This window comes from Sapajus apella, unplaced genomic scaffold (assembly GCF_009761245.1).
Source record: "Sapajus apella isolate SASKATOON/1434 unplaced genomic scaffold, GSC_monkey_1.0 scaffold20, whole genome shotgun sequence".
In the NCBI taxonomy this organism is placed as follows: Eukaryota; Metazoa; Chordata; class Mammalia; order Primates; family Cebidae; genus Sapajus; species Sapajus apella.
Genome location: NW_022436960.1, coordinates 3354318 through 3371320, shown reverse-complemented (window position 1 = coordinate 3371320; position 17003 = coordinate 3354318). Strand labels below are relative to the sequence as shown.

The 17003-nt window shown below is 43.2% G+C and overlaps 1 protein-coding gene across 5 annotated transcripts in view; it reads left to right on the top strand.

Annotated features, from left to right (window-relative positions):
- EVL (Enah/Vasp-like) overlaps window positions 1-17003 on the top strand; it is a 182733-nt gene that overhangs the window by 94498 nt on the left and 71232 nt on the right. For 2 of the 5 annotated variants that reach the window (XM_032287423.1, XM_032287419.1), the window contains exon 1: window positions 7383-10366. The exons of 2 other annotated variants lie outside the window; for them this stretch is intronic. In XM_032287423.1, coding sequence (XP_032143314.1) covers window positions 10311-10366 — 56 coding nt within the window. In that variant the 5' untranslated portion in view covers window positions 7383-10310. Of the gene's footprint in view, window positions 1-7073; window positions 7353-7382; window positions 10367-17003 lie in introns of those variants that run through there. One more of the 5 variants, XM_032287421.1, reaches the window with a different exon arrangement.

Here is a 17003-nt window from a genome sequence, read left to right as displayed (position 1 = left end):
AAGAAAACTAAAATCCACAGAAGAAAGTTGACTTTCCTAAGTCACCACAGCAAGTTTTTCAACTAGATCTCCTAAGTAGAGTGTCTTCTAGTATAGCTCTGTGATTTATTTTCAGCCTACTCTGCTTTCTGTTGGAGTCAGGACACATGGAATGCACATCTTTCTTTTTTTTTTTTTTTTTTTTTTTTTTTTTTGAGACCGAACCTTGCTCTGTCACCCAGGCTGGAGTGCAGTGGCAAGGTCTCAGCTCACTGCAACCTCTTTCTCCCAGGTTCAAGCAATTCTCCTGCCTTAGCCTCTTGAATAGCTGGGATTACACCATGCCTGGCTAATTTTTTGTATTTTTAGTAGAGACAGGGTTTCACCATGTTTGCCAGGCTGTCTTGAACTCCCAACTTCATGATACACCCGCCTCAGCCTCCCAAAGCGCTGGGATTATAAGCATGAGCCACCATGCCCAACAGAAAGCACATCTTTTAATTCAAGTCAACACAGTTGTTCTTTATTGAGCATTTACTATTTCCAAAATCCAAAGTCAAATGCCTTAGGATTTAATATCAACATCCTGTGTGTGAGTGTTGATGCCCTTCTTCCTCATTCATTCATTCATTCATGTATTCATCCATGCATACTTATTCATACAATCACCACTTACACTGTACCTACTACCTAATCAGTATACCAGGTGCTGAGCTTAATTCATGATATCATGTTATAAGATGCTACCTTAAACAAGATACGTTTCTTAACTTGCTCACTAAATTGCTTCACAAGTACCAAGAACAGTTCCTGTTCTATCTTTCCAACATTTGTTATTGCCCTGACATAATCGATTTAGGAATTGGTACCATACCTGAATACATGGTTATTTATAAGACCCTTCTTTTTTATCACACCCGGAGAAACCAGGGTTAAAAGTAGAGACATGAGTGCCCAGGAACATACAGTATGTCAGTAACAAAGCAAGATCTAGAATCCTTATCTCACAGCACCCTGCTCAGAAATCTTGCCATATTTTTTGCTTCTTTTCATAATTCTTCTCAAATGCTTTATTAAAGCTAGACAATGGAGTTAAAATAATACACCCAAAAGGTTCATTCTTACCTGTTACCTACCTAGTGAAACTGATAAAAGACAGTAGTAACCTGTAAAGGACAGAGGAAATGAGGAGTGAAACTGAAAGGCCCTTCTTACAGAGAAGATATTTACTCTTAGGCTAGCACCTTCAGGAAATGAAAAAGAATACCGTTTGGTACTTTAATAATTAGAATTGACTTCACTTCTGGCCATGGCAGAATAATGGTAATGACTTGCTCTCTTGACAAAAACAACTATGAAACTCTGTAAAATATGTTACTGGATGGCACGTCTTGAGTGAAAAAAAAAAAAGAAACTCCGTAAAATATGTGAAGCAACTGAATATGCAGAGGGTACTGAGACTCACAACATATTAAATCCCTGCCATTTTCAGACATTGGACAGATAGGATAGGACTTTGATTCTTGAGAGAAGAAACACCATGAGAAGCCGCCCCTGGTTTCTGCCTGCAGTCACAGTCTAGTCTTGGGATGGAGTGGTGGAACCCAAATGGAAAGGTGATCTTAGTCAGCTCAGGAGGCAGACATCAGAATTCTAGGCCACTGAAGTAGTTGGACTTTGCAGGGCAAGAACTAGAGAAACGGAAGCCCTGTGGAGGGTCAAAGACAGCAGAGTTCTATGTAAGGATTCCATTTGGATTGTTGGCTAAGGGCCAGCTGTGCATGTGCAGTGAGACTCTTCATGAGGCCTGGCAGAGATGTGCTATAGAGCCGAGAGCTGAGTGATGATGCCAGAGGTCATTCAGTGCTGGGAGATGTTGGAGATCTCGCTTAACCTGAATGAAGGAAACCTCCCTGAACACCTCAGGCATTCAATTGAGATCCCAGAACTGTCACACTTTAGGATTAGGACTATGCTGTTGAGCCAGGGGGGCACACCCTAGGGCTAAGTTCAAAATGAAAATAGAACTGAAGAAAGACTTGAACCAAGCTTGGTAGCACCAAAAGGATCTCCCAGTAATTTCCCTGACTGCCAAAACAGACTTCACATCTTTAAAGAAAGATAGCATAACCCAGACTTTCTGGAATGTGTCATATAGTATCTAACATACAATCATAAATCAGTAGACATATAGAGTCAGAAAATGTGATGTATACTTGAGGGGAAAAAAGCAGTCAGTAGACCCTGAAATGCTCCTCAAGTTGGAACGAGCAGGCAAATTCTTCAAATTAGCCATAATAAATGTTCACAGACTTTAAGTAAAAAGTGGATAAAGTGAACAAACAGGAAATCCCAATAGAGAAATGGAAATTATAAAAAAAAAAACTTACCCAGGGAAAATTCTACTACTGGAAATGAAATGAAAAATTTACTGGATAACATTAAAAGTGGATCAGAGATGCAGAAGAAAAGTTAGTTAACTTGGAGACAGATCAATAGATATCTAATCTGAAAAATGGGAAAAATTTTAAAAAAGAACTACCAGTGCCTTGTGATAATATCAGGAGGTCTACATACATCTATTTGGAGTGCCAGAGGAAGAGGTGAAAGATAATGAGACAGAAGAAAAATAATTGAGGAAATAATGACCAAAATTTCCCAAATTTGGTGAAAAAAACTTATATATCTGAGAATCTCAGTGAACCCCTAGCAAGATGAATGCAAAAAGAACCACACCTAAACCCATCAGTCACACTGCTGAAAACCAAAGAAAAAGAAAATGTTAAAATGACCAGAGGAAAAGGAATACATTGCATACATTATATGTGAATGATGGCTGACTTCTCAGAAACCATGGAGGCCAGAAGACAGTGAAACAATACCTTTAAAGTGCTGAAAGACCAAAAAAAAAAAAAAAAAAAAAAAAAACCCTCAGTATTTTCTGTTCACAAAAAGTGCTTTGAAGCTTGAAGACAGAGATTTTTTCAGATAAAAGATAACTAAGCCAATTTATTGCCAAATTACCTGTTGTACAAGAAATGCTAAAGGAAGCTGGGCGCAGTAGCTTGTGCCTGTGATCCCAGCACTTTGGGAGGCTGAGGTGGGTGGATCCCTTGAGTTCAGGAGTTTGAGACCTGCCAGAGCACCATAGCAAAACCCCTTCTCTACAAAAAATACAAAAATTAGCTGGCACATGCCTTTAGTTCTAGCTACCGGGAAGACTGAGGCAGGAGGATCATTTGAGCCTGGGAGGCAGAGATTGCAGTGAGCCGAGATCACACCATTGAACTTCAGGCTTGGGTGACAGGGCAAGACCTTGTCTCAAAAAAAAAAAATAGAATAAAAAAAGAAATGCTAAAGGAAGTTCCTCAGGCAAAAAACAAAACAAAACAAATTCAAGTGTTCAGGGATGGATAAAGATTACCAGAAAAGAGAAATATATGAGTAAATATAAAAGACTTCTATTTCTTTAATACATAACACACACACGACTGTTGAACAATTTGGGGGTTGGGTGCTGGCCCCTCGCACAGTTGAAAATCTACATAAAACTTTTGCATCCCCAAAATTTAACTATTAAGAGCCTATTGTTGACAGGCGGCCTTACCAAAAACATAAGCAGTCGATTCATACATACTTTGTATATTATAAGTATTATACATTGTATTATTATAAAGTAAGCTAGAGAAAAGAAAATGTTACTAAGAAAATTATAAGTGCATATATATTTTCATTAATTTCAATAGTCATTAATCGGAAATGGGTTAAAGTTCTTCATCCTGTCATCTTCACATTGAGTAGGCTGAGGAGGAAGAAGAAAAGGAGGGGTTGGTCTTGCTGTCTCAGGGGTGGCAGAGGCAGAAGAAATTCCATGTGCAAGTGGACCTGGGTCAGACGTGGTGGTGGCTCATGCCTGTAGTCCCAGCACTTTGGGAGGCTGAGGTGGGAGGATTGCTTGAGCCCAGGAGGTTGAGGCTGCAGTGAGCTGTTATTGCACCACTGTACTCTGGCCTGTGCAACAGAGTGAGACTACATCTCCAAAAAAGAAGAAAGAAGCAGTATAATGGGCCTGTGAAGGTCAAACATGTGCTGTTCAAGGGTCAGCTGCATATATATATGACTGTCTAAAACAAAAATATGTAACATTGTATTTTGAATGTGTAACACATATGACAGCTATACCATAAATGTTGGGAGTGGAGAATGAAATTGTGTAATTCTGAAGTTCTTAACATTTTACTGAAGTGGTACAATATTAATTCTAAGTGTACTTGATAAAGTTAAGAATGTATGTTGTAATCCCTTGAAAGACATCTAAAAAAATAAAGGAGTATAGCTAAGAAGTCAAGAGAGAAATTCAAATGAAATTCTGAAAAGTATTCCGTTTACCCACAAGAATACAGGAAATGAATAGGGGAACCAAAAATTGATGAGACAAACAGAAAACAAATAGCAAAGTAGTAGACCTATATCCAACTATATCAATAAACTAAATGTAAATAGACTAAATACTCTAATTAAAAGACAGAAGTTGTCAGACTGAGTGAAAATGCAAGACTCAGTCACGTACTGTCTATAGGACATACTTTAAATACAAAGATACAAATGAAAGGATGTGTAGTAGGCAGAGTAATGCCATCACCCCGCCCTAATCCCTAGAACCTGTAAGCTTGTTACATGGGATGGGCATGGTGGCTCACGCCTATAATCCTATCATTTTGGGGGCCAAAGCAGGAGGATCACTTGAGGCCAGGAGTTTGAGACCAGCCTCGGAAACATAGCAAGACCCCATCTCTATTTAAAAATGTTTTTAAATTAGCCAGGCATGGTGGTGTGTGCCTATAGTCCCAGCTACTCAGGAAGCTGAGGTAGGAGGATCACTTGAGCCAGGAGTTTGAGGCTGCAGTGAACTATGATCACACCACTGCACTCCAACCTGGGTGACAGATGATGACCTTGTCTCTGAAACTGTAAAGTGTAACCTTTACCTGGCAAAAGGGACTTTGCAGATGTGATTAAAAATGTAGACCTTGAGATAGGGCGGTTATCTTGGATTATCCATTGGGTCCAGTCTAATCACACAAGTCTTTAAAAGCAGAGAACCTTTCCACGCTGTGGTCAGAAAGAGATGTCACTGGGGAGGAAGGGTTGGAGCGATGCTTCATGCTTTGAAAATGGACAGGGGGGCTATGAGAAAGCAATATAGCCAGTGTCTCGAAGCTGAGAAAGGTGAGCAAGAGAGACCCATGTGGAACTTCTGATGATGATGTCTGACTTCTGACCTACTATCATCTCACAAAACTCTGAGGTAATAAGTGTATGTTGTTATAGACCACCCAGTTTGTGGTCATTTGTAACAGCAGCCGCAGAAAACCAATATGGCATAGAAAAATGTACCTGACAAGAGCTTCAAAAACCATGAAATAAAGAGTGACAAAATTAAAGAGGGAAATCCAGTCACAGTTGGAGATTGCAGGACCTTTCCCTCTGCAGTTGATAGAATAATTAGACAAAAACAAACAACAGCAACAAAAAGTAGCAAGGACATAGATGTTCTGAACAATACTGTAACCACCGTGACCTAATTGACATTTTTAGAACACTGCACCTGGCCAGCTTCAGAGTACACATTCATCATTCTTCCCCTGTGCATTTGCTGCATCCACCAAGGTAGACTGCATGTTGGGCCATAGCGCACATTTTGGATAAATGTGAAAGGACTGAGATTATATCAGGAAAAACAAAGGAAGAAATCACACCAAATATGTTCTCTGGCCCCACTAGAATTAAATCGGAAATAAGTAGCAACAGATACAGGAAAACACCAAATATTCCAAAATTTAACAAAGCACTTAATAATCCATGGATAAAAGAAGAAATCATTAGAGAAAATGAAAAATATTTTGAACTCCCCAAAAAGGAGAACTGCAATGTTTCCAAATTGTGGTTTGCAACTAAAACAGTGCTTAAAGGGGACTGTATATCATTGAAATCCTTTTAATATGCATTTTCAGCATTCAAAGTGCATTCATCTCTCCAATTAGAAATGACATTTCTTTTGTACTGTACTCTATACATCTATTTTTCACTATATCAATAACATTTTAATGGATCTATTAAATATTTGCTAACATTAGCAACCTCTTCCTTTCTAACCCATAAAAGTCCTTTAAGTTCAAGTACTGTGGTTCTTCTCAGTTTTTTGTCGGTGATTTCTGACACAGTGCATGCTTCTTAGTGAGTTCTCTAGATTTTGAAAGAAAGATTGGACTGGATCTTGTCTTCATGAGAACCCTATGGAGATAGGCAAAATGAGTATAACTAACCTCATGTTACAATTGAGGCCACCCACTTAATGAGCAAGTGACAAAGCCAAGTTTCCAATATTCCTCAAGTGTTTTCTTCTCAGGCTCTAAATTGCTGACGAAAATGCCATTATTAGAAAGAGGTGTCTCCTCGGTAGAAGAACAGATTTTGTTCCAGAGTCAAATATTCAGACCCGATCAGCAGCCAGGTGTGGTGGCTCACGCCTATAATCGGAGCACCTTAGGAGGCCGAGGTGGGCGGATCACCCGAGGTCGGGAGATCACCTGAGGTCGGGAGTTCCAGACCAGCCTGACCAACATGTAGAAACCCTGTCTCTACTAAAATTACAAAATTAGCCAAACGCAGTGGCACATGCCTGTAATCCCAAATTGCTTGAACCTGGGAGGCGGACGTTGCAGCAAGCAAAGATCACGCCATTGCCCTCCATGCTGGGCGACAAGAGCGAAACTCCATCTCAAGAAAAAAAAAAAAAAAACCTTGACCAGCTTATAGTCTTTATTATCTAGTCTTCTGTTCTCTGGGGTCAGCAGAGACTCTTGAAGCCTGTTCGTAAGGCCTATAGGAAGTCGTCTGTGCTGAGCCTGCACTTTCTGTAACAGATGGAAAACCAAGGCCCAGACCTCTTAAATGGCTTTGACTTCGACTACAGAGCTAGTTAGTGGGGGACCAGCACCACGACCTGGCCCCCACCTCCAGCAGGCTTCACCCACCCTTGCACCCTTGCAGGAAGCACTTAGAGGCTTGAGGTTGCCAGCCGTGGGGGGTTGGGACTGTGCAGTGGTTCTCAGCCACCCACACTGGTTGGGCTCTGCGCTGTTAGCTTCGTTTCTCTATTTTCTACCTAGGTTTCAGTTTTTCACTTGGGTTTGTTTCCCCTTTGTCTCTGGTTCAGCTTCCTTTTCCTGTTTGGTTTTAAGTAGTCTAAAAATCAAGTTGCTGTCTTCAGAGGGTCTGTGGTCCTCTGATTATCAGCATAGCCTGGTTGGAGTATAGGACTTGCCTCCTTAGAGTTACTTGTGCTGCCACCTTTCATCCATGGCCACAAGGTGAGTACTGGAACCAATACAGGGGACTGAGGGATGTCAAGAGGAAACCTAGAATCTTAATAGTGAAGAGGCTGTAGAAATCATCCCAGGTCCCTTTAGTATACTGATTGAGAAGCCCACGACCAGAAGGCAGGGGACTTACTTGAGGTTACACAGCAGGTTAGTGACAGTCTACTCACTCTTCAGCCGTTGGTCATGCCATGACATAGGCCTGTGTCTCTTGATGCCTGTGACTTTTAATGGCTTCTGTGTCAAGGAATCAGAAATTAGCTCCTGCCTCAGATTATAGGGAAGAGAGTCTGAGCCATCTAGGGGAATTGTTGTTTAGCTCAGAGGTACAGTTGATGGGGCCTGGCTCTTCTCTCTAGAATGACCTGAGACAGGTTGTTTTTTTCTAAATATAGGCAGAGAGGGTTCTTTTTATTATAGGAACTTCATGAACTTAATAGCAAAAATCCTGACCCTCCACTTGAGAGACTTGTGGCCTTAGGCTGTTGCTGTTTAGCCCGTGTGTGAGCACCAGCCAGTCTACAAACTGCATTATTCATTGCGATTGTTTTTCTAAAGGTGAGATTACATTTTGGACCTGCCTCTCCCCTGCCCTACAACTCTGAAAGATTATAGATGATAGGACAGACAGACTTTTATCCTGTGGGGTTTGGGGCATTTATTTGATTGACTCATTACAGCTTTGTTTTTTAGTATAAAGTAATAATCCCTCACCCTGAAAATTATTTCACAGTTTCCAAAGTCCATTTCACCAGTTTTCTTATTTGAGTCTTTTAACTGTGTTAGATAGATGAGAAAGCTGTCATCACTCCTGTTTTCTAGCTGAGAAAACCTCTGAAAAGTTGTGGGCCTTGTCCAGGGTCACATGGCAGGTTGAGGAACGACTGGAACCAGGGCTCAGCAAGGATGCCCTCATCCGGTGGTTTTCCCAGGACTTGGCACAGGGTCTTTAGAAGCAGTTTGCAGTGAGATGTTAAAATTGATGTGACGGTAGGTAGAGCTTGTCCAGTGCTGCTTATTTTCCAGTTGGCTTTATGTCTGCTCCTTCATTTTATAACTTTCCTTTAACTTTAGACGACTTGTGGGTAGAGCTTTGGAAACAATGCTTTTCATTCCAAAGGCATATGCACTTCCAAAGTCATTTTCAATTGTAAATTGTGAAAAATTCTAGCAGCTTATTCTACCCTGTCAATTACTAATTGCAGAAAATTATATCAGAAGTAGATGGAGAGGAGGCACCGCAATTTCTTTTTCAATTTTAAACTTGTAGAAATCCTAGAAGTTTCCATCTTGTAAAGACCTTGTAGATGATCTACAGTAGATCATCTACGTTAGTGGTGCTTTGGGCATCTTCTCCACTTCAGCCAAAATAATGCTGCTTTTATCTTTTATGTATTCCTTGGTATTTCATTGAGGAAAAAAGAAGTCATAATGTTGTTGGTGGTGATGATTTTCAACTCTGAAGGTCACACTAATCTAGTCCAGCTATTGAGTGCACAGATCAGGAAATTGAGGCCCAGTGTGGAGGAGAACCTATCTACGGGGAGTGGAGTAGTGGCTGAACCAAAGCAAAAGCCCAGGTTTTCTGGTGCCTCCCTCTTCTGTACAAGGCTGCTTGCACTCCACCACAGGTCCCTGGCCTGGCACCGTAGTGACAGTCCTAGTGGAAGCAGCATTTGTGGAGCTGCAGAGTCAGCAGCCATAGAAGCTATGAACTTCTTGTTTTTCCTATGCTGACTGACATGGGGTTACTGTGGCACCTGTGGTGGGGATACAAAGGACCTTTTTATCGTGAAAATATATCTTATCAGCTCTAGCTCTGGCTACAGTCAAGAAATATTTTCTGAGCCCTAACTGTGGATTAGGAGCTAGGAATTCTCTTGAGTGCATGACAACATACAGAGTGCTTTCACTGACATTATTTAATTAACACAATAATCCTGAAAGTAGTGGTATGGGGCATTTTTGTTTTTGTCTTTTTTTAGAGATGAAGGCTTGCTATATTGCCCGGGCTGGCCTCAAAATCCGGGGCTCAAGCCAGTCTCCTGACTCAGCGGGACTGCAGATAGGGGCCACCCCACCCGGCTAGCATTGTTTTTTATTGTTTCTGTTTCATAGAAGGAGAGAGTAACTTAACAAGAGACATAGCCAGTGAATGATAGACCCAGGACTGGAACCTGTGCCTCCTGACCACAGATGCTTTGCCCTTTTGCTCCTGCGCCTGAGTTAGAGCTGCCTCTATCCTCAGGGACTGGTAGGGAGTGAGGAAGACAGCACTCACAGAAATGAGAACCCTGCAGCATAGACAGTAATAAAGAAGGGGCAATAAGAGTTGAGAAGTTGGGGACTGTCAGGGAAGACCTCAAAGCAAAAGTGGGATCTCAGGTGAACTTTGAAGGGTAGGGATGATTTTTTAGAAGGCTCTGGCGGGCCTCATAGGCAAGCAGTCACCCAGGGGCTGCTGTGAGTGCTAGGGACACAATGGCAAACAAGACAGGCAGTCTTGTCCTCAAACTGAGGGCAGAGTAGGGAGGCAGAATATAGTCAAGAAATCATAAACAAGAGATGTGGAAACAATAGAGCAGTGGGGTAGAGAATGACTGGGCCACTGCCTTAGCCAGTGCCCTCAGTGGGGACGTGAGGCAGCCATGTCAAAATCTGAAGAAGAAAATATTGCTGGGAGGGGCAGCAAGTATCCTGAGATGGGAACAGTTTGGTGGGTTCAAGGGCTAAAAAAATAGAGAGGCTGGAGCAACATGAAGAAGGAAGAGTGACAGCAAATAATGGCACAGAGGCCTTATCAGGCCCAATGGCAAAGCCTGTGAGCTGTGCTGAGTTTAGCATGTATGTCAGAATTTAGTTAGGGGAAGCCTTTGGAGGGAGGGTTCTAAGCAAAGGGAAGGATATGTGATAGAAGCTTAAGAAAATCACTCTGTCCCCTATGTGGTAATGGCTGGCAGAATGGAGACAGGAAGACCTCTTGGGAGGCTACTGCAGTCATCCAGGTAAGAGGTGAGGGTGGTTTGGGTCAGCAGTGGAGCAGTCAGGGTAGGTGGTGGAAAGTGGTCAGATTCAGGAAGTGCCGTGGCGCTGCACCTTCCAAGACTATCTGGTTGGTCGCATGTGGGTGTGCGTGAAACATGAGTCAGACATATCTTAGGTGGGTGGTGATTCCTTTCACCACACTGGGACAGCTGGGGTGCTAGCTGGAGGAATCCATAGGGATGTGGGACTAGCAGAACAGGTTCCCAGGAAATGTGGGTTGAACAAGGCTGACCTGAGCAGGAACTAGCTGAGATCGTGGTTCAGCAACAAGAAGCATGATATGGATGGTTGATATGTCTGCCACTTTGGGGGCCAGCCAGTTAATTTCAATTCCTTCCCTGGTTTATCTGTTGTCCTTGTTGGGCTTTGCGTTTTTTCTAAAGCACATACTATCTTCTAACATATTATGGAACTTGCTTGTTTTACTCTGTACTGTCTGTCTCTACCCCTCTAGAGTGTAAACATCCAGAAGGCAGGGATTTTTGCCTGTTTTGTTGAGTGGTGTATCTCCGGTACCTACAACATTACCTGATAATACACATTTATTGAATTGCTAGATTTAATTAACTACTTTGATATATGGTCCTGGAGATTCCTGGGCTACCAAAGCTCCTTCTCAGCGGAGCTTCCTGGTGTGGCATGTTAGAGAAGAGGCCAGAAAAAACAGACCTTTCACTTGCTCTCAGGTAGTGAAGGAACTGTGGTTGCCTGGGCACAATCATTACTGTTTATTGCACCATGCTGCACATCTCGAAACTTAAAGATGTAAGAAGTCTCGCACAGCCAGGGTTTACCTCACAATCCTTCCCACCCAATTATAAGCCTTTGTGTCAGGGTTTGGAGGTGTCTTCAAGAACACCTGTTGTTTCCTTTCCTCACAGGCAAGTCAGAGAGTCCCAGAGGCACACAGCTGAACAAGCCCTCAGAGATCACATGGTCTGTTCACGCTCCATGGGAACACACACTTCCCTGGAGTCCTGTAGCCAAATCATTTGGAGACCTTCTGAAACTTCTCTGACTTCCTCTGTCTCAAAGAACCCTATGTGCCTCTAGTTGAGAAATATTCTTGTAGAGATTCTAGGTTATTCTTTTTTTTTTTTTTTTTGAAAACTTGTTTTCTAGATTCTAGGTTATTCTTATGAGAATGTTATGTTCCTCAGGTGGGTCGGGGCAGAAAATGATTGAGAACTAGTCTAGTCCAGTGGCTTTTCTTTGGTAACCGAACCCACAGAAGAGGAAAATAACAGCTCCCCTTTTCTGAGTGTCATAGACCAACCATTATGCTATTTACCTGATATACTTATGATTTAATTCTCATCCTTTGAGATTTTGTATCGTTATTACCACTTTACAGATAAGGAAACAAGGGTTGGCTGGGTATGGTGACTCACACCTGTAATCCCAGCACTTCGAGAGGCCAAGGCGGGAGGAACGCTTGAGCTCAGGAGTTCAAGATCAGCTTAGGCATCAAAATGAGACCTCATCTCTCCCAAAAAAAAAAAAAAAAAAAAAAAAAATTAGCCAGGTGTGCTGGTGCATGCCTGTAGCCTGTAGTCCCAACTAATTTAGTAGGCTGAGGTGGGAGGATTGCTTGAGCCCAGCAGTTCAAGGCTGCAGTGAGCTATGACCACACTACTGCATTCCAGCCTGGCGACAAAGCAAGACCCTACCTCAAAAAAAGAAAAAACCAAACAAGGGCCTACAAAGTAACATATTCCAGGCCACATTGGTGTCACTTGGTAGAGGTTTTGATCTCTGAGAGAATCAAAATCTGTCATGTCATCGCAGATTGCAGAGTCAAGACTAGAATCGAGGCCTCCTGATCTCTATTTTGCTGTCTCCGTCATTCTGCGCTGTTAATACCACGAGAAACAAAAGAGACCTCGTCTGTCCTGTAGCACCTCGTGCCTGCCTGCGTATCTCTTGTTGATGCTCTGTTGGCTCAGGATCTCTCCTACCATCCTAGAGCTCTTTCAGAGCAGGACGCTTGTGTTATTCATTCCTTTGTTTCCCTGTGCCTGGTAAATAGCACGGATTCCAAGTGGCTGCCCTGTCATCATGGGTGTTTGTAAGGCCAGAGCCGGAGTCTTTGTTCTTAGGCTGTTCATTCATCCTTGGAGCCAAACATACTGTCTTAATCCTTGGCCCAAGCCAGGCCTCTACAGTTGTCCCACGGCTATGCTAAAATTTGTTCCACTTCACAAGTGATCATAGTCACAGACTCTGGGGACACGAATTTTGGGATGAAGACACATAGCAAAATATATAAATGTTTTTGCCCGGGTGCGGTGGCTCAAGCCTGTAATCCCAGCACTTTGGGAGGCTGAGGCGGGTGGATCACAAGGTCAAGAGATCGAGACCATCCTGGTCAACATGGTGAAACCCCATCTCTACTAAAAATACAAAAAATTAGCTGGGCATGGTGGCATGTGCCTATAATCCCAGCTACTCAGGAGGCTGAGGCAGGAGAATTGCCTGAACCCAGGAGGCGGAGGTTGTGGTGAGCCGAGATCGCGCCATTGCACTCCAGCCTGTGTAACAAGAGTGAAACTCCTTCTCAAAAAAAAAAAAAAAATATATATATATATATATATATATATATATATATATAAATGTTTTTGAGACTTGAGTAGCCTTAACGTCCATGTGACTGACAAATGACTCCCCAAAAAAAGGGCTACATTGCTGGCCTTGAAAGAGTATTGGAGATGCATATGAGACAGGGTCAGTGTCTAGGAATATCACACTCCCCCAAGAGTTGGTTGGAGTGTTTTTCCAGATTCCACCAGACTTCACAGAGAAATAGAGACCAGCTGTCCAAACATCTGGGATAATGGCATCCAAGGAGAAAAGGCAAGCGTCTTGATTGCCCGTGACATGGGCAACCAATTTGGATAGAAAAGAAGGTGTCAGAGTTTAACACTGGATTTAGACTTTATTTACCCAAAGCCTTTCTTTAATTCTAACACTCTCAAAAATGGGGTTCAGTCACCATTTGAGTTTCCCATGTTAATATACAGAGAGCTAATTCACTGTCTTTCATTGCTGTAATGCAGCAGTTCTATGATTCATTGTTAAACCCTGACTCCCTCCTAGGAGTCTGTGGGTCAGAACTGTATTTATAATATTACTAAGACATCACTTGCCATTTCAGCTCTTGTCTCATGAATGCATGGTGGAATTTTCCAGAGCTATATAATGTGTTGACATCATCACTGTGGCAGCTAATAAAATGTCTGCTTGTATATTTTTGTGTTTTATAAAATTCTGAGTTTTAATTTTAAATTAGTTGAAAATGGATAGACCTAACCTGTATAAACAGAAGCTTTTTGGCATCCTCAATAATTGAGCATAAAGGGATTCTGTGACCAAAAAAGTTTGAGAACCATGTATGTAAAATAGTCATATGGCTGTATTACAGACAGCATGCATGGAATTGAAAACACCCACGTTCAAGATGGCGGTTCCCCCGGTAGAGATGAAGGGCTCTGGGTCTGGGAGGTGGATGCAGGTGTCACTTGAACTAAACAGCTTTATGACTTTCTGTCAGATTTCTTAGACTGAGTAGTGAGATCGTGGGAACCTACTTCTCACAGGCCTGAAATACTTCACAGTAAGCATTTTAAGTCTACTTCATAGCATGAAACCTGTTTTACACCTGTGCCCATTAAGAAAAAAAGGCACCCTATAAATGATTTAATATTTACTGGGGGAAAATATAGCTTTCCATTGGAGACCTGGCAGTCACCTCTTAACCAGCCTACAGTCTACATTCAGTTGGCCTGAATTCTTCACACACGCAACATCCTTATCAATGAAAAATTTTTAAATAGCTTCACATTCTAGCTTAGCTTGAAGGAAAGTAAGCAGACGGCACAACCAAATGTAATGCATGAGTAGACCCTGCATCCCAAAAAATCAATCATTTTGTTAAAATTGAGTCTTTTTTTTTTTTTTTTAGACAGTCTCGTTCTATCGCCCAGGCTGGAGTACTGTGGCGTGATCTCAGCTCACTGCAACCTCTGCCTCCCAGGTTCAGGTGATTCTCCTGCCTCAGCCTCCCAAGTAGCTGGGACTACAGGTGCATGCCACCACACCTGGCTAATTTTTGTGGTTTTAGTAGAGATAGGGTTTCGCCATGTTAGCCAGGCTGGTCTCGAACTCCTGACCTCAGGTGATCCACCTACCTTGGCCTCCCAAAGTGCTGGGACAACAGGCATGAGCCACCGTGCCTGGCTGGGTGGCTTTTAATATGGATTCTGCATTAGATTTTTAAGTAAATTGTTGGTTTTCTTTGTCGTAAGAAATGTATACCAAAGTCCCTAGGATTGAAGTATCTTGGTATCTACAGCTAACTTTCAGATGGCTCAGGGGAAAGACAGAGATAATTCACAAGCAGCAAATGTTAACCACGGGCAGGTTTAGTGAAAGGTACAAGAACATCCCTTGTATATTCCTGTAAGTTTGAAATTGTTCAGAATAAAAAGTTGGAGGGAAAAACAGCTTCAAAATAGTAGGTAAAAGCTGGAGTTGGGTTTTGCTGCATTGCCAACTGGAGCAGAAAAGCCTTACTGCACGACAGAACATCAGGTTGCTGTCTAGTCCAGGCTCCACTGCAGATCAGCCACGGGCATTGGGCAGGTTACTCCCTTCTCCAGGCCTACTTCCTCAGACAATTACTGCAGAATGCTTTTCAGCTCTGACGAGGCTGTGATTCCAAGCTTCTCTGTTTCTCAATTACTGAATTGGGACATGGCAACGTGGGTGTGCTTCCTCGTTCCCCTGGAGTAGGTGTTGAGAAGTGATGAGGCCATGGGGACTGAAGTCCCCCCACCCAGCACTCTGCCTTTGCTGACACTCTTCCCTCTGCTTGAAATGGTTCTTTATTTCCTCTTGAAATCGTGGTAGCATCCCTTGGGTCCCTCGGGCAGAACTAAATGCCCTCCTCTTGTGACACTTTGCACGTACGGCACTTTTTCTTTTTCTTTTGGAGATAGGGTCTTGCTCTGTCACCCAGGATGGAGTGCAGTGGCACAAACACAGTTCACTGCAATCTCAACCTCCTCAGCTCAAGGGATCCTTTCACCTCAGTTTTCTGAGCAGCTGGGGCTACAGGTACCCACCACCATGCCCAGCTAACTCTTTTTTTTTATTTTGTGTAGAGACAGGGTCTGTGTTGCCCATGCTGGTCTTGAACTCCTGGGCTCAAGCTGTCCTCCTGCCTTCGCCTCCCAAAGTATTGGGATTACAGGTGTGAGCCACTGTGCCCGGCCCTTGTTTTATTTTTCAACTAAATGCAGGAAGAAAGAAGTGGTCAGATCTCAAGTGAGTCATGCCACCCCCACTACAAAAATCCTTGCAGGCTGAGAAATACAATACCTGGCAAAACTCAGCAAATATAAAAGCAAGCAGCTATTCAAAGATATTTGTTTAGCAGTCACTAGGTCTCAATTACTAGAGCTACAGAGATAAACATTACCTTAGAAACCAAACCAAACAACCTGCCTCATGGAGGCACTTGCCTTTCAGTTCAGTGGCAAGTATGGTAAGTGTTATGCAGAGAAGCTAAGCAGCTGAGGGGCGTGCCAGGGGCCGAGTGGGGTGAGCATTAGCATTCTCTTCAGTGTGGTGGGGTGGGGGTGGAGTGTGAGTAGACGCTGGAGGAAAGTGCAGGAGCAAATCAGGGCCAGAAAACTGATTTCCCAACAGCGGGGCTCAGGAGTGGGCCCTCAGTGACCTCCACGGTGGATCTGGGCCATTCCACAAAGACAGGACCCAACAGCTTGGTCCTACTTGGTGATGCCTGAGACAGTTCTCCAGGCCACAGTGAGACCTGCCATCTTGTTTTTCTCCTTGGTAAGAAGTTAAAAGAATATGCAATAATGACAGCTCTCCATGTGGACACAGAAGGCAGTTTCATGCGGATTCCACCCTAAGTTTCATCTCATGGATTTGAGCCAACATTGTCCTTGTTCAAGATGGTATACGCTGGGTGCTAATCGTGTTTAGTAGTAAACTGCCCTCCGGTCTATTTCATCAGCCTTATTCGATCTCCAGCAAATTTAAAAGAAAGTTCAAAAAGATGATTCTCCTCATTTTACAGAGCTGTAAACTTACTTCCCTGAAGTCTTGTTGCTGGCAAACGACAGAGCCAGGCCTAGGCAGAGCTGGAGCTATTGCCCAGAGTGCTCTCACTTCCCCGCACTGACTCCATGATGAGGGCTGGCCTTAACCCTCTGTGCCCAGCCTTGCTTCCCAGCACACCACCGTTTCCTGGTGGGCACCAGCCAACCTGCCAACCAGACGTTTTCTAAGGTACTCTGTCTACCCCTCTCCACCTTGAAAAAGCTAGTGATCAGAAAAGAGACAGTTCAGAGAAGATCCAAGCTATGCGGTGTCATGGGAGCCAATGGGGAAGTTTCAAACAGGAGGCAAGGAGGGCGAGAAGGAGGCCAAGTCTGTGGTGAGAGTAGAATGGTGAGGCGGGGGCAGGTGGTGGGGCAGGCTGAGGGGAGACGGGTGGAGGCTGCCTGTGGGCAGAGGGGAGTTCATAGTGTGACAGTCAGAGTTCTCAGAGAGCTGGAAGGAGAGGCCTGC